A 23799-nucleotide genomic window follows, 5' to 3' on the forward strand; every position below is an offset into this window, starting at 1 on the left:
TGGGGGCAGCTCCAACAACACTCAAGAAGCTCAACACCATCCAGGACAAAGCAGCCGCTTGATTGGCCCCACATCCACAAACACCCCCTACCTCCCCCACCCACACTCAGTAACAGCAGTGTGTACCATCCTCTCCCTCCCCCACCCACACTCAGTAACAGCAGTGTGTACCGTCCCCTCCCTCCCCCACCCACACTCAGTAACAGCAGTGTGTACCGTCCCCTCCCTCCCCCACCCACACTCAGTAGCAGCAGTGTGTACCGTCCCCTCCCTCCCCCACCCACACTCAGTAACAGCAGTGTGTATCGTCCCCTCCCTCCCCCACCCACACTCAGTAACAGCAGTGTGTACCGTCCCCTCCCTCCCCCACCCACACTCAGTAACAGCAGTGTGTACCGTCCCCTCCCTCCCCCACCCACACTCAGTAACAGCAGTGTGTACCGTCCCCTCCCTCCCCCACCCACACTCAGTAACAGCAGTGTGTACCGTCCCCTCCCTGCCCCACCCACACTCAGTAACAGCAGTGTGTACCGTCCCCTCCCTCCCCCACCCACACTCAGTAACAGCAGTGTGTACCGTCCCCTCCCTCCCCCCACCCACATTCAGTAACAGCAGTGTTTCCTGCTCCTCGGATGCTGCCTGACCTGCTGTGCTTTTCCAGCACCACTCTAATCTAGACTCGGGGTTCCAGCATCTGCAGTCCTCACTTTTCCCTAGCAGCAATGTAGTGCTCGGACCCAGCAGTGGCTCCAGACCATGTTGAGAGCTGTGCTGCAATGGGACATTGGACATGAGGAGCCAGTAGCATTCATAGATTGATGTGGGGGGGAGGGCAATAGGACCTAGCAGTGCAGCTGCCATCAGGCGTGGGCAGTAGGACCCAGCAGTGCCCCTGGATCACGGGGAGGGCACTAGGACCCAGCGGTGCCCCTGGATCAGGTGGTGGGTAGTAGGACCCAGCGGTGCCCCTGGATCGGAGGAGGGGCACTAGGACCCAGCGGTGCCCCTGGATCAGGTGGTGGGTAGTAGGACCCAGCGGTGCCCCTGGATCAGGTGGTGGGTAGTAGGACCCAGCGGTGTCCCTGGATCGGAGGAGGGGCACTAGGACCCAGCGGTGCCCCTGGATCAGGGGGTGGGCACTAGGACCCAGCGGTGCCCCTGGATCAGGGGGTGGGCACTAGGACCCAGCGGTGCCCCTGGATCAGGGGGTGGGCACTAGGACCCAGCGGTGCCCCGCTCAGTTTGCTGCTGGCTGTGCGGGGAATGGGTCTGTGTGGGATCTTGCTGTGCGGTGGAGGGGTCACCCTGCCCCTGCTGGTGTCCCTGGGCCTGGGGTTGTTGTTGGCGGATGAAGTTGCATTTAGATGTCCCCCGTGCGGGCTGGAGCAGCTGTCGGGATGTCCCACTCCAGCGGGCTGCAGGGAGACGGTGCGGGAACCGGGCTGCGGCTGCTGCTGGAGCTGTGCCCGGGCTCTGGGGGAGCCCTGCGGGGTCTACACCCCCCGCTGTGGGGCCGGACTCCGCTGTTACCCCCGCACCGACACCGAGTACCCGCTGCAGGACCTGGTGCAGGGGCAGGGGCTGTGCGGGAGGCGCAGGGACCTGGAGTACAACCGCTCCCGAGACAGCCACTCCGGTAAGAGGGACCCCCTCCCCGGGACACACTCCCACTCCCCACTCCCCGGATCCTCTCCCCTCTCCTCGGGACCCTCTCCCCCCTCTCCCCCCATTCCCCTCTCCCCGGATCCTCTCCCCTCTCCCCGGGACCCTCTCCCCCCATTCCCCTCTCCTCGGGACCCTCTCCGGGGGACCGTCTCTGCGGGATCCACTCGCTCTCCGCGGGACCCCCTCCCCTCTGTGTCCCCCCCCCGGGAGCGGCTGCGGGTGAACCTGCCCCGGTCGCTGCCCCCTCGCTCTGTTCACGCTCCCGGAGAACAACTTGGGAAAGTTCAGGAAAACTTTTTACCGAGTTTCGACCCGAGTCTGCGGGAGTTCGCTGCATTCCGCTGGCGGAGGGCCCTGGGAGGGTGGTGGGTGCTGTGGGGCATCTCAGGTTCAGGGGGTACCTGGCCCCTTCGAACAACTGCGTGCATTTGTATAGCTCCTTTCAAGTACTAAAGGAGCCCGGAGTGATGCTCTGAAAATAGCTGTTGGGAAGTCACATAAACGGTGAGGGCTATGTTCACAGTGAGGGCTGAATGGTCACACTGGCTGTGGTCAGGGTGAGGGGTCGCACTGTCACACTGGCTGTAGTCAGGGTGAGGGGTCGCACTGTCACACTGGCTGCGGTCAGGGTGAGGGGTCGCACTGTCACACTGGCTGCGGTCAGGGTGAGGGGTCGCACTGTCACACTGGCTGCGGTCAGGGTGAGGGGTCGCACTGTCACACTGGCTGCGGTCAGGGTGAGGGGTCGCACTGTCACACTGGCTGCGGTCAGGGTGAGGGGTCGCACTGTCACACTGGCTGTGGTCAGGGTGAGGGGTCGCACTGTCACACTGGCTGAGGTCAGGGTGAGGGGTCGCACTGTCACACTGGCTGCGGTCAGGGTGAGGGGTCGCACTGTCACACTGGCTGCGGTCAGGGTGAGGGGTCGCACTGTCACACTGGCTGTGGTCCGACAGCTCCCTCTCCCCATCTCTGCTGTTAACACTTTGCTGTGAGTGTGAACATTCAGCAGTGAGCGAGTTAATGTTGAGATTAACCTTTGCTCTGAGAGTTTGAATGCAGCTCCCATCCATTGTTCCTTTCACTGTTCTGAGAAAAAATAGTCTCCTTGTCTGAACATTCCTTACAACCTTTTGGGAAGTAATTTCTGTTCCCTGCCCCAGCGATGACCTGAGGTTGCTAACTTTATTGCTCTAGTTGTACCAGCTGCTTCCATATGTGATTAAACCGTGAAGTGCAAATCTTTCGAACTTTCAGTCATAAAATCATGAAATCCCTACAGTGTGGAAGCAGCCCATTCGGCCCATCGAATCCACACCGCCTGTCTAAAGAGCAAACCCCTCCATCCCCGTAATCCTGCATTTCCCATGGCCAGTCCACCTAACTAACTCAAACTTGGACTGTGGGAGGAAACCGGAGCACCCAGAGGAAACTCACCCAGACACTGGGAGTTGGAGTCATAGCGATTATCCAGATCCTTCCATTCCACTCGGCCAGGTTGAGCAGATTTTCCAAACTGATCAAGTCCTATTTGCCAGCACTTGGCCCCAAGACCCTGGAAACCCTTCCTATTCAGGTACCCATCCAGAAACCTTCAAAAAGTTGTAATTGTACCAGCCTCCACCACTTCCTCTGGCAGCTCATTCCATACACGCACCACCCTCTGTGTGGAAAAAGTTGCCCCTTAGATCCCCTCTCTCCTGAAATCAGTGCCCGCTAGTTTTGGATTCCCTGACTCTGGGGAAGTGACCTGCGATAGGGCTAGGGGCAGGCTGTTTCCCCTGGGGCTGTTCACTCTCTCTGTGTCCTTGGTGGGAGAATCGAGGCACAGACTATTTTCTAAACAGGGAGAAAATTCAGAAATCTGAAGTACAAAGGGACTTGGGAGTCCGAGTCCAGGATTCTCTCCAGGTTAACTTGCAGGTTGGGTCGGTAGTTAGGAAGGCAAATACAATGCTGGCATTCATCTCGAGAGGACTGGAATATAAAAGCAGGGACGTACTTCTGAGGCTCTAGCAGGCTCTGGTCAGACCACATTTGGAGTAATGTCACAGTTTGGGGCCCCGTATCCCAGGAAGGATGTACTGGCCCTGGAGTGGATACAGAGGAGGTACACGGGAATGGTCCTAGGGATGAAAGGCTTAACACATGAGGAACGTTTGTGGACTCTGGGTTTATACTCAATGGGAGTTTAGAAAGATGAAGGGAGATCTAATTGAAACTTACACAATACCGAATGGCCTGGACAGAGTGGATGCTGGGAAGGTGTTACCATCGGAAGGAGAGACTAGGACCCGAGGACACAGCCTTAGAGTAAACGGAAGACCTTTCAGAACGGAGATAAGGAGAGACTTCTTCAGTCAGAGAGTGGGGAATCTACGGAATTCATTACCAAAGGGGGCTGTGGAGGCCAGGTCACTGAGGATATTTAAGACAGAGCTAGATAGGTTCCTGATTGTCAAGGGGATCAAGGGCTAGGGGGAGAAAGCAGGAGAATGGCAGCCAGGATTGAATGGCAGGGCAGACCCGATGGGCTGAATGGCCTAATTTCTGCTCCTATGGCTCATGGTCATACGGTCTCAGGATTTTATAAACCTCTATAAAGTCACCCCTCAGCCTCCGATGCTCCAAGAAAAACAGCCCCAGCCTCTCCCTGTAGCTCAGATCCTCCAACCTTGGCAACATCCTTGTAAATCTTTTCTGAATCTTTTCATGTTTTACAACATCTTTCCTACAGAATTTGAATCCCTGCAGTGTTGGAACAGGCCCTTCGGCCCAACAAGTCCACACTGACCCTCCGAAGAGTAACCCACCCAGCCACATTCCGCTACCCTATATTTACCTCTAACTAATAACCTACTCTATGGGTAATTTATCAATGGCCAATTCATCAAGCCTGCACATTTTTGATTGGTGGGAGGAAACCCCCACAAATTTGGGGAGGATGCGCAAAGTCATCACAGACAGTTGCCCGAGGCTGGTATTGAACCTGGGACCCTAGCGCTGTGAGGCAGTAGTGCTAACCACTGAGCCAGAGGGAAGGAGACCAGAATTGAATGCAGTATTGTCCTGTACAATGTCCTGTACAGCTGCAACATGACCTCTCAGTTCCTATACTCACTGACCAATAAGCATACTAAACACCTTCCTCACTATCCTATCTACCTGCAACTCCACTTTCAAGGAGCTATGAACCTGCACTTCAAGGTCTCTTTGTTCAGCAACACTCCCTAGGACCTTACCATTAAGTGTGTAAATCTGCCCGCATTTGAATTGAATTTATTGTCACATGTACCGAGGACAGTGAAAAGCTTTGTCTTGTGAGCAATACAGGCAGATCCCAGAGTTAAGGAGCATCGATAGTAAATAACAGGGAAACAGCAGCAAAAACAAAACACAGGGACAGGGGAATGTTAAGAGTCTGTGAGGCCATTCAGTATTCTAACAGCAGTGGGGTAGAAACTGTTGTGAAACCGGCTGGTGCGTGTGTTCAGGCTTCTGTCCCTTCTCCCCGATGGTAGAGGTTGTAGAAAAACATTGCCAGGTTGGGATGGATCTTTGAGAATGCTGGGGGCCTTTCCTTGACAGCGGGCCTGGGAGATGGATTCTATAGATGGGAGGGTGGTCTTTGTGATTGTCCAGGCCGAGTTCACCACTCTCTGTAACCGTCTCCGATCCTGAATGGTACAGTTACCATACCAGGTAGTGATACACCCAGACAGAATGCTCTCGATGGCGCACCTATAAACGTTGGTAAAGGTATTCACCGTCATGGCAAATTTCCTCAGCTGCCTGAGGAAGAAGAGACGTTGTTGGGCCTTTGTAACCAGTGCGTCCGCATGAAGATCCAAGAAAGCTTGTTGTGGATGACCACTCCCAGGAGCTTGACCCTCTCCACCCATTCCCCCTCTGAGCTGTTAATGTGTCGGGGGGCATGAGTAACATCCCGCCGAAGGTCAATAATGAGCTCCTTGGTTTTGCTGGCATTGGGAGCTCGGTTGTTCTCAGTGCACCATTTTTCCAGGACTCCCACCTCCCGGCTGTAATCTGTTTCATCGCCATGTGAGATTCGACCGACTATGGTGGTGTCATCAGTGACCTTGTAAATGGCATTAGTCTGGTATTTGGTGACACAGCCACGGGTGTACAGTGAGTACAGTAGGGGGCTGAGTATGCAGCCCTGGGGGGTGGGGGCTCCAGTGTTGAGTGTTAGTGAGGATGAAATATTGTCCCCAATCTTCACTGATTGTGGCCAGTGGGTCAGGAAACTGAGGATCCAGTTACAGAGAGTGGGGCTTAGTCTGAGATCACTAAGTTTAGTAATTCAGTCCCGAGGGGATAATAGTGTTGAAGGCTGAACTGTAACCAATGAGTAGGATTCTTATGTTTCTAACAGCACCTCACATTTATCTAAATTAAACTCCATCTGTCACTCCTCAGCCCATTGGCCCATCTGGTCCAGATCCCGTTGTAATCTGAGGTAACCTTCTTCATCGTCCACGACTCCTCCAATTTTCTAGAAACTTAACTCACTGTAGCATCACACAGTTGCATGTGTCCCACAGACTGAGTTCCGAATTTGCCTGATCTTTTCCTTCTAGAAAGATGAGATTGTGTTTGTAACGCTGGCAGCTTAAAGTGAGCCAGTGTCGGGAGAGAGGTGGGCGTGGTTCTCCACAGGTGGCTCAGGTTTTTGTGTGATTTCTCTTTAAAACTAATGCCAGAAAAACATCTCAGGAGGTGGAATTAAAACTAACTGTTTGTGTGTAAGGGGTAGGGGAGCACGGAGGAGGAAGTGGGAGAGAGCGAGAGAGACTGGAAGAGGGATAGAGAGGATGAGGGAGCGAGATCGAGGAATAGAGATTGCATGCCATGCCTGTGTCTCAATGATGTGCTTTGTTCCTATGTTCAGTCAAGTGGAGAGGGAGGGAGGGGGGAGGGGGAGGGGTGGGGGATTTGGTAGTTACGCAGCGAATGTGATCTGTGAGCGGGACTGGGGTCATGGTCTTTGTTACAAGCTGTGCCAAGACTGTGAACAGAAATAACACTGGCTTGCAGAATGGCCAATCTCCCACCCCCCACTCTCAGCTCTCCCTCCCACCGCCTGTTCACACTGGGATCTCTGCATTCCTACATTCTCCCTCCTCTGACCCCCCCCCCCTCCCCAACTCGGTGATGGAGCGCAGGGCAATGGGCAGGGGAAGAAAGACACTGGCAAACTCTCCCACGTTCAGCAGAGACAAGGCTCCTTTCTGCAGAAGCTTAATGCCGTTTTAAACTGTTCACCCGCTCTCCTCTTCCGGGCTCACAAACTATGGCAGGGGAAGATCCCATTTATTGTCGGGATCCTCCCCACCCCCACCGCAGATCCTTGAGTGCTCACTGCCCCTGTGTAGTGCCACCACTGTCACCTTGTTGTGTCCCAGCTCTCACTCACTCACTGACATCCAAACGACTCTGTGATGCCTCCTAACAGCCCTCTCTTAGCCCCTGACCTCTGAACTGCTCCCCTCTCTTGAAATTCTCTAGCCTCTCTCCCACACTGCCCCCTCACTTCCTCTGGGACTGGACAGGGTTAAATCACTGACCCAGTAACTCCATATAGTGTGTGGCTGGTGACAGTTCACATAGAACACTGAGTGGTGGAGGGTGGAATGCAGAGAGGGAGAAGGGCTAAGTGAATATTGTTCTTGGAAGAGTCTAAGAGAGAGAGAGAGAAAGACAGAGAGAGCTGTGAAAATAAAAACCCTAAGTATTACAAAAATACAAATAATCTCAGGAATGGCCTACAAATGATTAATGGAGTCTCCTAAAAGTGCTTCAATCATTAACCACCTGTTTATTTCACCGTGCCCATGATCAAAGGAGCTGTACATACACAGAAAACACAAAAACAGGCTCTGTTACCTGTACATACAGGCAACACGTGACATTAGGCTTCAGTTCCTGAACATCAAACACTCCCAGGACAGGGACAGCACGGGGTTAGATACAGAGTAAAGCTCCCTCGACACTGTCCCCATCAAACACTCCCAGGACAGGGACAGCACGGGGTTACATACAGAGTAAAGCTCCCTCGACACTGTCCCCATCAAACACTCCCAGGACAGGGACAGCACGGGGTTAGATACAGAGTAAAGCTTCCTCTACACTGTCCCTATTAAACACTCCCAGGACAGGGACAGCATGGGGTTAGATGCAGAGTAAAGCTCCCTCTACACTGACCCCATCAAACACTCCCAGGACAGGGACAGCATGGGGTTAGATACAGAGTAAAGCTCCCTCGACACTGTCCCCATCAAACCCTTCCAGAACAGGGACAGCACGGGGTTAGATTCGGAATAAGTGGTAAGGTCCCAGGGAGTGTTGCTGAACAAAGAGACCTTGGAGTGCAGGTTCATAGCTCCTTGAAAATGGAGTCGCAGGTAGATAGGATAGTGAAGAAGGTGTCTGGTATGCTTTCCTTTATTGGTCAGAGTATTGAGCACAGGAATTGGGAGGTCATGTTGCGGCTGTACAGGACATTGGTTAGGCCACTGTTGGATATTGCGTGCAATTCTGGTCTCCTTCCTATCGGAAAGATGTTGTGAAACTTGAAAGGGTTCAGAAAAGATTTACAAGGATGTTGCCAGGGTTGGAGGATCTGAGCGACAGGGAGAGGCTGAACAGGCTGGAGCTGTTTTCCCTGGAGCGTCAGAGGCTGAGGGGTGACCTTATTGAGGTTTACAAAATTATGAGGGGCATGGATAGGGTAAATAGGCAAAGTCTTTTCCCTGGGGTGGGGGAGTCCAGAACTAGAGGGTATAGGTTTAGGGTGAGAGGGGAAAGATATAAAAGAGACCTAAGGGGCAACTTTTTCATACAGAGGGTGGTACGTGTATGGAATGAGCTGCCAGAGGATATGGTGGAGGCTGGTACAATTGCAACATTTAAGAGTCATTTGGATGGGTATATGAATAGGAAGGGTTTGGAGGGATATGGGCCGGGTGCTGGCAGGTGGGTCTAGATTGGGTTAGGATATCTGGTCGGTATGGACGGGTTGGACCGAAGGGTCTGTTTCCGTGCTGTACATCTCTATGTCGCTAAGCTCTCTGTACAATTGAAGTGTCTGGGTACGCAGTTAACACTTATCATGTTCTTGCTCCTGCCTTGAGTGGACAGTGTGGTGGGGACAGTGGGCGGTGTGCGGTGAGGACAGTGGGCGGTGTGCGGTGAGGACAGTGTGCGGTGAGGACAGTGGGCGATGTGCGACGGGGACAGTGGGCGGTGTGCGGTGGGGACAGTGGGCGATGTGCGACGGGGACAGTGGGCGGTGTGCGCTGAGGACAGTGGGCGGTGTGCGCTGAGGACAGTGGGCGGTGTGCGCTGAGGACAGTGGGCGATGTGCGCTGAGGACAGTGGGCGATGTGCGCTGAGGACAGTGGGCGATGTGCGGTGAGGACAGTGGGCGGTGTGCGGTGAGGACAGTGGGCGGTGTGCGGTGAGGACAGTGGGCGGTGTGCGACGGGGACAGTGGGCGGTGTGTGACGGGGACAGTGGGCGGTGTGTGACGGGGACAGTGGGCGGCGTGCGGTGGGGACAGTGGGCGGCGTGCGGTGGGGACAGTGGGCGATGTGCGCTGAGGACAGTGGGCGATGTGCGCTGAGGACAGTGGGCGATGTGCGCTGAGGACAGTGGGCGATGTGCGCTGAGGACAGTGGGCGGTGTGTGACGGGGACAGTGGGCGGTGTGTGACGGGGACAGTGGGCGGTGTGTGACGGGGACAGTGGGCGGTGTGCGACGGGGACAGTGGGCGGTGTGCGACGGGGACAGTGGGCGGTGTGCGCTGAGGACAGTGGGCGGTGTGTGACGGGGACAGTGGGCGGTGTGTGACGGGGACAGTGGGCGGTGTGCGACGGGGACAGTGGGCGGTGTGTGACGGGGACAGTGGGCGGTGTGCGACGGGGACAGTGGGCGGTGTGCGACGGGGACAGTGGGCGGTGTGCGACGGGGACAGTGGGCGGTGTGCGACGGGGACAGTGGGCGGCGTGCGGTGAGGACAGTGGGCGGCGTGCGGTGGGGACAGTGGGCGGTGTGCGGTGAGGACAGTGGGCGGTGTGCGGTGAGGACAGTGGGCGGTGTGCGGGGGGGGACAGTGGGCGGCGTGCGGGGGGGACAGTGGGCGGCGTGCAGGGGGGACAGTGGGCGGCGTGCGGTGGGGACAGTGGGCGGCGTGCGGTGGGGACAGTGGGCGGCGTGCGGTGGGGACAGTGGGCGGTGTGCGACGGGGACAGTGGGCGATGTGCGACGGGGACAGTGGGCGGTGTGCGGTGAGGACAGTGGGCGATGTGCGGTGAGGACAGTGGGCGGTGTGCGGTGAGGACAGTGGGCGGTGTGCGGTGAGGACAGTGGGCGGTGTGCGACGGGGACAGTGGGCGGTGTGTGACGGGGACAGTGGGCGGCGTGCGGTGGGGACAGTGGGCGGCGTGCGGTGGGGACAGTGGGCGGCGTGCGGTGGGGACAGTGGACGATGTGCGCTGAGGACAGTGGGCGATGTGCGCTGAGGACAGTGGGCGGTGTGCGCTGAGGACAGTGGGCGGTGTGTGACGGGGACAGTGGGCGGTGTGTGACGGGGACAGTGGGCGGTGTGCGACGGGGACAGTGGGCGGTGTGCGACGGGGACAGTGGGCGGTGTGCGCTGAGGACAGTGGGCGGTGTGTGACGGGGACAGTGGGCGGTGTGCGACGGGGACAGTGGGCGGTGTGCGACGGGGACAGTGGGCGGTGTGCGACGGGGACAGTGGGCGGTGTGCGACGGGGACAGTGGGCGGTGTGCGACGGGGACAGTGGGCGGTGTGCGACGGGGACAGTGGGCGGTGTGCGACGGGGACAGTGGGCGGCGTGCGGTGGGGACAGTGGGCGGCGTGCGGTGGGGACAGTGGACGATGTGCGCTGAGGACAGTGGGCGGTGTGCGGTGAGGACAGTGGGCGGTGTGCGCTGAGGACAGTGGGCGGTGTGCGCTGAGGACAGTGGGCGGTGTGCGACGGGGACAGTGGGCGGTGTGCGACGGGGACAGTGGGCGGTGTGCGACGGGGACAGTGGGCGGTGTGCGACGGGGACAGTGGGCGGTGTGCGACGGGGACAGTGGGCGGCGTGCGGTGAGGACAGTGGGCGGCGTGCGGTGGGGACAGTGGGCGGTGTGCGGTGAGGACAGTGGGCGGTGTGCGGTGAGGACAGTGGGCGGTGTGCGGTGAGGACAGTGGGCGGCGTGCGGGGGGGGACAGTGGGCGGCGTGCGGTGGGGACAGTGGGCGGCGTGCGGTGGGGACAGTGGGCGGCGTGCGGTGGGGACAGTGGGCGATGTGCGGTGGGGACAGTGGGCGATGTGCGACGGGGACAGTGGGCGGTGTGCGACGGGGACAGTGGGCGGTGTGCGCTGAGGACAGTGGGCGATGTGCGCTGAGGACAGTGGGCGGCGTGCGGTGGGGACAGTGGGCGGCGTGCGGTGGGGACAGTGGGCGGCGTGCGGTGGGGACAGTGGGCGGCGTGCGGTGGGGACAGTGGGCGGTGTGCGGTGGGGACAGTGGGCGGTGTGCGGTGGGGACAGTGGGCGATGTGCGACGGGGACAGTGGGCGGTGTGCGCTGAGGACAGTGGGCGATGTGCGCTGAGGACAGTGGGCGATGTGCGCTGAGGACAGTGGGCGATGTGTGACGGGGACAGTGGGCGGTGTGTGACGGGGACAGTGGGCGGTGTGTGACGGGGACAGTGGGCGGTGTGCGACGGGGACAGTGGGCGGTGTGCGCTGAGGACAGTGGGCGGTGTGCGACGGGGACAGTGGGCGGTGTGCGACGGGGACAGTGGGCGGTGTGCGACGGGGACAGTGGGCGGTGTGCGACGGGGACAGTGGGCGGTGTGCGGTGGGGACAGTGGGCGGCGTGCGGTGAGGACAGTGGGCGGCGTGCGGTGAGGACAGTGGGCGGCGTGCGACGGGGACAGTGGGCGGCGTGCGACGGGGACAGTGGGCGGCGTGCGACGGGGACAGTGGGCGGTGTGCGACGGGGACAGTGGGCGGTGTGCGGTGAGGACAGTGGGCGGTGTGCGGTGGGGACAGTGGGCGGTGTGTGACGGTGACAGTGGGCGGTGTGCGGTGAGGACAGTGGGCGGTGTGCGGTGAGGACAGTGGGCGGTGTGCGACGGGGACAGTGGGCGGTGTGTGACGGGGACAGTGGGCGGTGGGGACAGTGGGCGGTGTGCGGTGGGGACAGTGGGCGGTGGGGACAGTGGGCGGTGTGCGGTGGGGACAGTGGGCGGTGTGCGGCGGGGACAGTGGGCGGTGTGCGGTGAGGACAGTGGGCGGTGTGCGGTGGGGACAGTGGGCGGTGTGCGGTGAGGACAGTGGGCGGTGTGCGGTGGGGACAGTGGGCGGTGTGCGGTGGGGACAGTGGGCGGTGTGCGGTGGGGACAGGGACAGTGGGCGGTGTGCGACGGGGACAGTGGGCGGTGTGCGGCGGGGACAGTGGGCGGTGTGCGGCGGGGACAGTGGGCGGTGTGCGGCGGGGACAGTGGGCGGTGTGCGGTGAGGACAGTGGGCGGTGTGCGGTGAGGACAGTGGGCGGTGTGCGACGGGGACAGTGGGCGGTGTGTGACGGGGACAGTGGGCGGTGGGGACAGTGGGCGGTGTGCGGTGGGGACAGTGGGCGGTGGGGACAGTGGGCGGTGTGCGGTGAGGACAGTGTGCGGTGTGCGGTGAGGACAGTGTGCGGTGGGGACAGTGGGCGGTGTGCGGTGGGGACAGTGGGCGGTGTGCGGTGGGGACAGTGGGCGGTGTGCGGTGAGGACAGTGGGCGGTGTGTGACGGGGACAGTGGGCGGTGTGTGACGGGGACAGTGGGCGGTGTGCGACGGTGACAGTGGGCGGTGTGCGGGGGGGGACAGTGGGCGGTGGGGACAGTGGGCGGTGTGCGGCGGGGACAGTGGGCGGTGTGCGGCGAGGACAGTGGGCGGTGTGCGGTGAGGACAGTGTGCGGTGGGGACAGTGGGCGGTGTGCGGTGGGGACAGTGGGCGGTGTGCGACGGGGACAGTGGGCGGTGTGCGGGGGGGACAGTGGGCGGTGGGGACAGTGGGCGGTGTGCGGCGGGGACAGTGGGCGGTGTGCGGCGGGGACAGTGGGCGGTGTGCGGTGAGGACAGTGGGCGGTGTGCGGTGGGGACAGTGGGCGGTGTGCGGTGAGGACAGTGGGCGGTGTGCGGTGGGGACAGTGGGCGGTGTGCGGTGGGGACAGTGGGCGGTGTGCGGTGGGGACAGGGACAGTGGGCGGTGTGCGACGGGGACAGTGGGCGGTGTGCGGCGGGGACAGTGGGCGGTGTGCGGCGGGGACAGTGGGCGGTGTGCGGCGGGGACAGTGGGCGGTGTGCGGCGGGGACAGTGGGCGGTGTGCGGTGAGGTTACTGAGTGTTCAGTTTCGGGCTGGCCTTTCTAACTGAACCCAGAATGTCGGAGGAGCATGTGCTGGTGGTGAGGAGTTAGTTAGTTCTTTAGCCACGTATTAGTGGGAATCCAGAGGGTTAGCACCACCAGAGTATAACTAAAAAATTGTTTTAAAATGAGACACCCTTGTGGACAGAGTTAAAAATCACACAACACCAGCTTATAGTCCAACAGGTTTAATTGGAAGCACTAGCTTTCAGTGCGACGCTCCTTTATCAGGTGGTTGTGGAGGATAAGATTGTAAGACACAGAATTTTTAGCAAAAGTTTACCGTGTGATGTAACTGAGATGATATATTGAAAAAGACCTGGATTGTTTCAGTCTCTCATCTTTTAGAATGACCTTATTGGTTTCAGTTCTTTCATATGTAAATCGCAAAACCTTTTTTAAGTTTACAATCTCACGGGAACTTTCCGATATATAATTTCAGTTACATCACACCGTAAACATTTGTTATACATTCTGTGTCTTACGATCTTATTCTCCACAACCACCTGATGAAGGAGCAGCGCTCCGAAAGCTAGTGCTTCCAAATAAACCTGTTGGACCTTCACCTGGTGTTGGGGGATTTTTAACTAAAAAAGTAATCAGGGTGAGAGGTTGATTGAAGTTAGCCAGTTACAGAAAATAAGACTGCAGGAGTATTTTGAGATATCTTAAAAAGTGAAAGAGAGGTAAGAATGGACATTAGTCTGCTGGAAATCGAGGCTGGAGAAATAGTAATGGGGAACAGAGAAATGGCAGAGGATCTGAATCGGTATTTTGCATCTGTTTTCACAGTGGGAGCATACCAGCAGCATACCAGAACTTCAAGGGTGTTGGGGGCAGAGGTGTGTGGAGTGACCATCACTAAGGAGAAGCTGCTGGGGAATAACCTCCAGCCCATGATACTGAAGGAGAGAGCTGAGGAGATGGTAGCAGCATTGGTGGTGATCTTTCAGGAGTCACTGGATTCAGGGAGGGTCCCAGAGGAGTGGAAAATGTTTAATGCCATCCTTCTGTTTAAGAAGGGAGGAAGGAAGAAGACAGGAACCTATCGGCTGGTTAGCCTGACCTTGTTTATTGGTCAGATTTTACAGCCCGTTATTGAGGATGAGATTGTGGAGTCCTTGGAAGCACATGGGAGAATAGGGCGGAGTCAGCACGGCTTCGTCACCGGGAGGTCAAACCTGACACAGCTGTTAGGATTTGTTGAGGAGTTAATACTCAAGTTAGGCAAAGGAGAGCCAGAGGATGTGATCGGTTTTGATTACCAGAAGGCCTTTGACAGGGTGCTGCACAGGAGGCTGCTAAATAAGATAAGAGCCCATGGTGTTAGGGACAAGGTACTGGCCTGGACAGAGGATTGGCTGGCTGGAGGAAGGCAGAGAGTGGGGATAAAGGGGACATTTCAGGATGGCAGCTGGTGTCTAGTGGAGTTCCACAGGGGTCAGTGTTGGGACCACAGCTGTTCATGATTTACATTGGTGATCAGTACAAAGGAACTGAGGGCATTGTCACAGATCTATACCGTGCAGAAAAGGCCCGTTTACCCATCGAGTCTTCTTCAACATAACTATCACTAAAGGCACACTAATCCTAATTCAAAGTTTGGGAGAAGATTTGTAGCTCGGTTGTTCGTTGTTGCGATTCTGTTCGCTGAGCTGGGGGTTTGTGTTGCGGACGTTTCGTCTCCTTCCTAGGTGACATCCTCAGTGCTTGGGAGCCTCCTGTGAAGCGCTTCTGTGATGTTTCCTCCGGCATTTATAGTGGTTTGAATCTGCCGCTTCCGGTTGTCAGTTCCAGCTGTCCGCTGCAGTGGCCGGTATATTGGGGCCAGGTCGATGTGCTTATTGATTGAATCTGTGGATGAGTGCCATGCCTCTAGGAATTCCCTGGCTGTTCTCTGTTTGGCTTGTCCTATAATAGTAGTGTTGTCCCAGTCGAATTCATGTTGCTTGTCATCTGAGTGTGTGGCTACTAAGGATAGCTGGTCTTGTCGTTTCGTGGCTAGTTGGTGTTCATGGATGTGGATCGTTAGCTGTCTTCCTGTTTGTCCTATGTACTGTTTTGTGCAGTCCTTGCATGGGATTTTGTACACTACGTTGGTTTTGCTCATGCTGGGTATTGGGTCCTTTGTCCTGGTGAGTTGTTGTCTGAGAGTGGCTGTTGGTTTGTGTGCTGTTATGAGTCCTAGTGGTCGCAGTAGTCTGGCTGTCAGTTCGGAACGACATGACCAGCTATCCTTAGTACCCACACACGCAGATGACAAGCAACATGAGTTCGACTGGGACAACACTACTATTATAGGACAAGCCAAACAGAGAACAGCCAGGGAATTCCTAGAGGCATGGCACTCATCCACAGATTCAATCAATAAGCACATCGACCTGGACCCAATATACCGGCCACTGCAGCGGACAGCTGGAACTGACAACCGGAAGCGGCAGAGACAAACCACTATAAATGCTGGAGGAAACATCACAGAAGCGCTTCACAGGAGGCTCCCAAGCACTGAGGATGTCACTGAGACAGGGGACAAAACGTCTGCAACACAAACCCCCAGCTCGGCGAACAGAACCACAACAACGAGCACCCGAGCTACAAATCTTCTCACAAACTTCTAATCCTTTCCTATCCATGTATTTGTCCAAATGCCTTTTAAATGTTGTTAATGTTCCCGCCTCAACCACTTCCGCTGGCAGCTCATTCCATATGCGCACCACCCTCTGTGTGAAAGCGTTACCCCTCAGGTTCCCTTTTATTTTTCCTCTCTAACCTTAAACTGATACCCTCTAGTCCGCGATTCCCCAACCCTGGGAAAAAGACTGAGTGCATCCCACCCTATCCAGGCCTCTCATGATCTTATACACCTCAATAAGATTCCCCCCTCAGTCTCTTACTCTTTACAGAAAAAAGGTCCCAGCTTGTCCACCCTCTCCCTATAACTCAGACCATTGAGTCCTGGTAATATCCTTGTAAATTTCTTCCACACTCTTTCCAGTTTAATAACCCCATTCCTGTAGCAAGGTGACCAAAACTGATCACAATACTCCAAGTGCTGCCTCACCAACGTCCTGTACAACTGCAGCATAACTTCCCAACTTCTACACTCAGTGCCCTGACTGATGAAGGCCAGTGTGCCAAAAGCCTTCTGCACTGCCCTGTCTACCTGGGACTCCACTTTCAGAGAACCGTGCACCTTAACTCCAAGGTCCCTCTGGTCCACTACACTCCTTAAGGTCCTACCATTCACCATGAAACTCCTACCTTGATTTAACTTTCCAAAATACAAACCCTCACCCTTTATCGATATTAAACTCCATTTGCCATTTCTCGGCCCACTTCCCCAGCTGATCCAGGTCCTGCTGCAATTTCTGAGGACCTTCCTCACTGTCCATGATATCGCCTACTTTAGTGTCAGCTGCAAACTTACTAATCATCCCTTGTACATTCTCATCCATTCATTGATATCGATAACAAACAGCAATGGCCCAGCACCGACCCCTGAGGCCTCCAGTCCGACAAGGATCCTTCCACTATTACCCACTGCTTCCTACCATCAAGCCAATTGTGTTTCCAATTTGCCAGCTCCCCCATGTGGAACCTTATCAAAGGCCTTATTGAAGTCCACGTAGACTACATCTACCGGCCTGCCCTCATCAACCTTCCTGATCACTTCATAAAAAAACTCTAACAAACTTATGAGACATGGTCTCCCACTCACAAAGCCATACTGACTATTCGTAATCAAGCCCTGTCTTTCCAAATGCATCTATGTCTTATCCCTTAGAACCTTCTCAAGTAACTGACCCACCACAGATGTTAAACTGACTGCTCGATCATTCCCAGGGTTTGTTTTTTGCGGCCCTTCTTCATTCAGGGCACAACATTCACTGGCCTCCAGTCTTTTGAGACCTCACCCGTGGCTAACGTTGATGTAAAAATATCAGCTAGGGGCCCTGCAGTTTATTCTCCAGCCTCTTGCAGGGTTCTTGGATGTCTCTGGTCAGGACCAGGAGATGTGTCCACCTTCATGCATTCTAATATATCAAAGACCTCTTCCTCTGTCCCCAAGATATCACCAGAAAGTTACCCAAGTTCCCGTGTCTTCTTGTCTTTCTCCACGGTAAACACAGGAGAAATATTCATTGAGGACCTCACCCATCTCCTGCGGTTCTACACAGACATGTCCACCTTGGTCCTTGAGGGGGTCCTATTCTCTAGTTATTCTTTTCCCTTTAATGTACTTAAAGAACCTCTTTGGATTCACCCTGATCTTCTCAGCCAAGGCTATCTTGGGCACTCTTTTCACCCTCCTGATTTCCTTCCTCAGTAAACTCTGTATTCCCTTGATCCCAGCTGACTGTACCTGAGCCACACCTCCTCCTTTTTTTCTGGTCAAAGCCGCAATATCTCTTTGTCATCCAGGGTTCCCTGTTCCTGCCAACCTTGCCCTTCACCCTGACAGGAATATACAGACCTTGAACTCTAGCTATCTCACTTTTAAAGGCCTCTCATTTGCTGGAGGTCACTTTGCCGAGAAACAAACTACTCCATTCAGCCCCTGTTCAACAGGGCTAGAATACAAGATCAGAAACGTATTGCTGAGACCCTATAAGCCTTTGGTCAGAGCTCATTTGGAATATTGAGAGCAGTTTTGGGCCACGTATCTAAGGATGGATGTGCTGGCAATGGGGGGGGGGGTCCAGAGGAGGTGATCCTGGGGATGAAGGGTTTGTCATATGTGGAGTGATTTGAGAATTCTGGCTCTGTACTCGCCGGAGTTTAGAATGGTGAGGGAGACCTAATTGAAATGTACAGAATACTGAGAGGCCTGGATAGAGAGGACGTGAAGAAGATGTTTCCAGCAGTATGAGAGACTGGGACCAAAGGGCACAGCCTTCGAGTGAAGGGACAACCTGAGATGAGGAGAAATCTCTTCAGCCAGAGGGTGGGGAACTGTGGAGCTCATTACCACAGAGGGCTGTGGGGGCCAAGTCATTGACTGTATTGTAGACAGAATTAGAAAGGTTTGTGATTGGTCAGGGGATCAAAAACACAACATAAGAACATTAGAACTAGGAGCAGGAGTGGACCGTCTGGCCCTTTGAGCCTGCTTTCCCATTCAATAAGATCATGGCCTCAGCTCCACTTACCCACCCTCTCACCGTATCCCTTAATTCCTTTACTGGTCAAAAAAATTTCTGTCTTAGCTTTAAAAACCTTTACTGAGGTAGCGTCGACTCCTTCACTGGGCAGGGATTTCCACAGATTCCCAACCCCCTGGGGGAAAGAGTTCCTCCTCATCTCAGTCCGAAATTGAGGGACCGGGGTTACAGGGAGAAGGCAGGAGAATGGGGTTGTGAAACATGATCAAGTGGTGGAGCAGACTCAATGGGCTGAATGGCCTCAGTCTGCTCCGATATCTCATGGTCTTAGGCTTTTGCTGTGTGTACATGATTGTTTCCACCTCTGGCTGGGAGGGGGAGAGAGAGCAGCCAAAGTCGTGGTACACATCAGTACCAATGGCATAGGTAGGGAAAGTGAGGAGGACATGAAAAGTGAATATAGGGAGTTAGGTTGGAGGCTAGAAGGCAGGATGAGTAGAGTGGTATTCTCAGGCTTGCTACCAGTGCTACGGGCTATTGAGGCTAGGAACAGACAGCGAGTGTAGCTAAATGCATGGCTGCAGGGCTGGTGTAGAAGGGAGGGTTCACATATGTGGATCATTGGGATACTTTCTGGGGAAGGTGGGACCTGTACAAGAAGGACAGGTTGCTCGTGAACTCGAGGGACACCAATATCCTGCGCGGGAGGTTTACAAGAGCTCTTTGGGAGAGTTTAAACTAGATTGGAACCAGAGCTCCAGATCAGAGAATGGGGTAGCTGGTATACAGCCAGATAGAGCATGCAGAGAGTCTGTGAGGAGGGATAGACAGTTGATAGGGCAAAGCTGCAGTCAGTGTGATGGGCTGAAGTGTCTATTTTAATGCAAGAAGTATCAGGAATGAGGGTGACGAACTCTGAGCATGGATGAGTACTTGGAGCTATGATGTTGTGGCCATTACGGAGACTTGGATATCACGGGGGCAGGAATGGCTGTTGGATGTAACAGGGTTTAGATGTTAGTGAGTTTTGAGAAGATTTGTAGCTCAGGTTGAGGTTCTGGATGTAGGTTTGCTCACTGAGCTGGAAGGTTCATTTCCAGACGTTTCGCCACTTTACTAGGTAACATCTTCAGTCAGCCTCCAGGCAAAGCATTGCTGATGATTCCTGCTTTCTATTTATATGTTTGGGTTTCTTTGGGTTGGTGATGTCATTTCCTGTGGTAATGTGATCTCCTATGGTAAATTGGGTCCAAGTCAATGTGTTTGTTGATAGAGTTCTGGTTGGAATGTCATGCTTCTAGGAATTTTCATGCGTGTCTCTGTTTGGCTTGTCCTAGGATGGATGTGTTGTCCCAGTCGAAGTGGTGTCCTTCCTCATCCGTATGTGAGGATAATAGTGAGAGAGGGTCATGTCGTTTTGTGGCTAGTTGGTGTTCATGTATCCTGGTGGCTAGTTTTCTGCCTGTTTGTCCAATGTAGTGTTTGTTACAGTCCTTGCATGGTATTTTGTAAATGACATTAGTTTTGCTTGTTGTCTGTGTGGGGTCTTTCAAGTTCATTAGCTGCTGTTTTAGTGTGTTGGTGGGTTTGTGGGCTACCATGATGCCAAGGGGTCTGAGTAGTCTGGCAGTCATTTCCGAGATGTCTTTGACATGGGGAGAGTGGCTCGGGTTTCTGGATGTGTTGTGTCTGCGCGTTTGGGTTTGTTGCTGTGAAATCGGCGGACTGTGTTCATTGGGTACCCATTCTTTTTGAATACACTGTTTAGGTGATTTTCCTCTGCTCTGTGTAGTTCCTCTGTGCTGCAGTGTGTGTTGGCTCGTTGGAATAATGTTCTGATGCAGCTTCGTTTGTGAATGTTGGGATGATTGCTTCTGTCGTTGAATATTTGTTCCGTACGTGTTGTTTTCTGTAGACACTGGTTTGAAGCTCCCCATTGGCTGTTTGCTCTACTGTGACATCTAGGAATGGCAGTTTGTTGTTGTTTCCTTGGCCAGGTTAATGTTTATTGCTGTTAGATCAAAGGAGACCATTATTTCATCCTCTTCTATCTTAATGTCTTTGATGGTCTTCAGGAATTCTTGGGTGGATTGGATGGAGTGCTGTGAGACTTCTCCTAAGTGTTTTGGTCTTTGTTGTAGCTCCTTAACCAACGTTGGCTACAGGAAATGACATCACCAACCTAAAGAAACCCAAACACATAAATAGAGAGCAGGAGTTTTCAGCATTGCACCGCCTGAGGCCCACTGAAGATGTTACCGAGTAAGGTAACGACACGCTTGGAAATGAACCTTGCAGCTCCGTGAGCAAACCTACATCCAAAAAGGTTTAGATGTTTCAAAAGGAATAGGGAGGGAGGTAAACGAGGAACAATTCACCTTTTGTTTTTGTCTCTGGAGGGAGGAGGCATTGGGGATGGGGGCAGGGTGAGTGTTGGCGTGAGCTGAGATGTTAACTCTTTGTGTGGTCCTTATGGTGATCCATAACTGAGTTGTCCCAAGTCCCAGCTGGTGCTCAGCTCTCCAGGGCCATCAATACAAAGGCTGTCCAATCATTCAGGTAGCTCCCTTTGGGATCTTGCTGGGTGTATTTGGCAGTGCGGTGGGATTGCAATTCAGAACTCTTTCATTAGCTGCAAACAGCTTCACTACGTTCTGAGGTGGTGAAAGGTGCTAGGGAAATAAATGTCTGTTTTTAAGTGGCAGGTTTTCAGGCTAACAACTGCCTCCATTTGACCGAGTGTGGCATCACGGAGCCCTGGCTAAACCGGAATCAATGGGTATCGGGGGGCAGCCTCTCCCCTGGTTAGAGTCATACCCGACACAGAGGGAGATGGTTGTGGTTGTTGGAGGTCAGTCATCTCAGCTTCAGGACATCTCTGCAGGAGTCCCTCAGGGGAGTGTCCTAGACCCAACCATCTTCAGCTGCTTCATCAATGACCTTCCCTCCATCAGAAGGTCAGAAGTGGGGATGGTCCCCGATGATTACACAATGTTCAGCCCCATTCCCCTCTCCTCAGGGACTGAAGCAGTCTGTGTTCAAATGGAACAAGATCTGGTCAATATCCAGGTTTGGGCTGACAACTAGGAGAAAGTGAGGACTGCAGATGCTGGAGACCAGAGTTGAAAAGTGTGTTGCTGGAAAGGCGCAGCAGGTCAGGCAGCGTCCGCGGAGCAGGAGAATCGATGTAGCAGGCATAAGAGCTGAAACGTCGATTCTCCTGCTCCTCGGATGCTGCTTGGGCTGACAAGGGGCAAGGAACATTCACGCCACACAGATGCCAGGCTGTGACCACCACCAATAAGAGACAATCTAACCACTGCCCCTTGACACTCAATGGTGTTACCATCACTGAATCCCTCACTATCAACATCCTGGGGGACACCATTGACCAGAAACTCAGCTGGACCCACCACATAAACACAGTGGCTGCAGGAGAAGGTCAGAGGCTGGGAATCCTGCAGAGAGTAACTCCCCTCCTGACTCCCCAAAGCCTGTCCACCATCTACAAGGCACCAGTCAGGAAGGTGATGGAATACTCCCATTTCAGGTTGTGAGTTTGCTCACTGAGCTGGAAGTTTTCTTCCCAAACGTTTCATCACCATGAAAATAATATCTTTTAACATTATCAGTGAGCCTCTGTTGAAGTGCCACCTGCTGTTTGTGTGTCCTGGTCTGTTGTGGTGGGTGACATCACTTCTGGTTCTTTTTCTGAGAGGTTGATAAATGTTTGTTAACGGAGTTCTGGTTTGAATTCCAGGCATTTAGGAATTCCTCTGCCCGTCTTTGTTTAGCCTCTCCCAGGATTGATGTATTGTCCCAGTCAAACTGATGTCCCTCATCATCTGTGTGTACGGATACCAGTGAGAGTTGGACATGTCTTTTGGTGGCTAGTAGGTGCTCATCTATCCTGGTGGCTAGTTTCCTGCCCGTCTGTCCAATGAATTGAATTGAATTGAATTTATTGTCATATGTACCGAGGCGCAGTGAAAAGCTTTGTCTTGCGGACCATACAGGCAGATCCCAGAGTTAAGGAGCATCGATAGTAAATAACAGGGAAACAGCAGCAAAAACAAAACACAGGGACAGGGGAATGTTAAGAGTTTGTGAGACCATTCAGTATTCTAACAACAGTGGGGTAGAAACTGTTGTGAAACCGGCTGGTGTGTGTGTTCAGGCTTCTGTCCCTTCTCCCCGATGGGAGAGGTTGTAGAAAAGCATTGCCAGGGTGGGATGGATCTTTGAGAATGCTGGCGGCCTTTCCTTGACAGCGGGCTCACGATATAATGTTTGTTGTAGTCCTTTCAGGGTATTTTGTAAATGACCGTTTGTTCTGCTGATGGTTGGTACTGTGTCCTTTAGAGTCATCAGGAGCTGGGTCAGTGTGGTGGTGGGTTTGTGAGCTACCATGGTGTCTAGGGGCCGGAGTAGTCTAGTCATCTCCGAGATGTCTTTGATGTACGGTAGGGTGGCTACAGTTTCTGAGCGTGTTGTGTCTTCTTGTTTATGTCTGTTGTGTACAAAATAAGCGGACTGTGTTTATCAGATACCCGTTGTTCCTGAATCCTCATTTAGATGTTTTACCTCGGCCTCTTGTAGTTCTTGGGTGCTGCATTGTGTTATGGCCAGTTTAAATAATGTCCTGATGCAGCTTTGTTTGTGGGTGTTGGGATGATTGCTCCTGTAGTTGAGCATCTGGTCAGTGTGGCTTTCCTGTAGATGCTGGTCTGCAGCTTTCCACTGGCTTTTCATTCGAATGTGACATCTAATAAGGGGAGTCTGTTATTATTCTCTCCCTCATTGGTGAACTTTATACCGTTAAGGATGTTGTTTATGTGTTTGTGGGTTTATTCCAATTTGTTTCGTTTCATGATGACAAAGGTGTCATCCACACAGTGGATCCAAAGCTTGGGCTAGATCATGGGGAGGGCTGTTCATTCCAACCTCTGCATAACTGCTTCAAGAATCCTGATATTGGTGATCCCATGGGTGTCCCATTGATTTGTTTGTTGGTCTTGTCATTGAAGGTGATGTGGGTTATGAGGCACAGGTCTACTAGCTTCAGGATGCTGGCTTTGCTGATGGAGTTGGTGCTGTCAGCTGTTTGTCCTTGGTTTGCCTAGCAGTGAGGCCAGTGTTTCTTTGGTCTGGGTGAAGGTTGTTGATGTGATTAGGGCGATCACATCGAAGGAAACCATGACCTCACCATCTTCTACCTTGGTGTCTTTGATGCTGTTAAGGAATTCCTGGGTGGAGTGGATGGAGCGGTGGGAGTCTTCTACACGGTGTTTCAGTTTGTGTTGCAGTTCCTTTGTTAGACTGTATGTCGGTGTAGCAGGGAGTGAGACAATGGTTCTGAGGGGGGGGGCCCTGGTTTGCATACCTTAGGTAATCCATAGAAACGGGGTGTGTTGGATTCTTCAAGCTTCATTCTCTGGAGGTCTGTCCTGTTAATGTCACCTGCCTTGTGAAGTTTCCTCAGGGTTTGCTGTAAGATGGTTTTCTAGCTGTGGAGTCAGGTCCCTCACCACCTGTTGGTAGGTGTCGGTATCTGTGAGTAGTGTGTTTGCTTTTTCA

At 54.0% G+C, this 23799-nt stretch overlaps 1 protein-coding gene across 1 annotated transcript in view; it reads left to right on the forward strand.

Moving 5' to 3' along the window:
- Positions 1-1229: 1229 nt before the first annotated feature.
- LOC132817364 (insulin-like growth factor-binding protein 2) overlaps positions 1230-23799 on the forward strand; it is a 73012-nt gene continuing 50442 nt past the window's right edge. Inside the window, exon 1 of the mRNA XM_060827776.1 lies at positions 1230-1636. Within this exon, the coding sequence (XP_060683759.1) occupies positions 1264-1636 (373 nt within the window). The 5' untranslated portion in view covers positions 1230-1263. The remainder of the gene's footprint in view (positions 1637-23799) is intronic.

This window comes from Hemiscyllium ocellatum, chromosome 7 (assembly GCF_020745735.1).
Source record: "Hemiscyllium ocellatum isolate sHemOce1 chromosome 7, sHemOce1.pat.X.cur, whole genome shotgun sequence".
NCBI classification, from domain to species: domain Eukaryota; kingdom Metazoa; phylum Chordata; class Chondrichthyes; order Orectolobiformes; family Hemiscylliidae; genus Hemiscyllium; species Hemiscyllium ocellatum.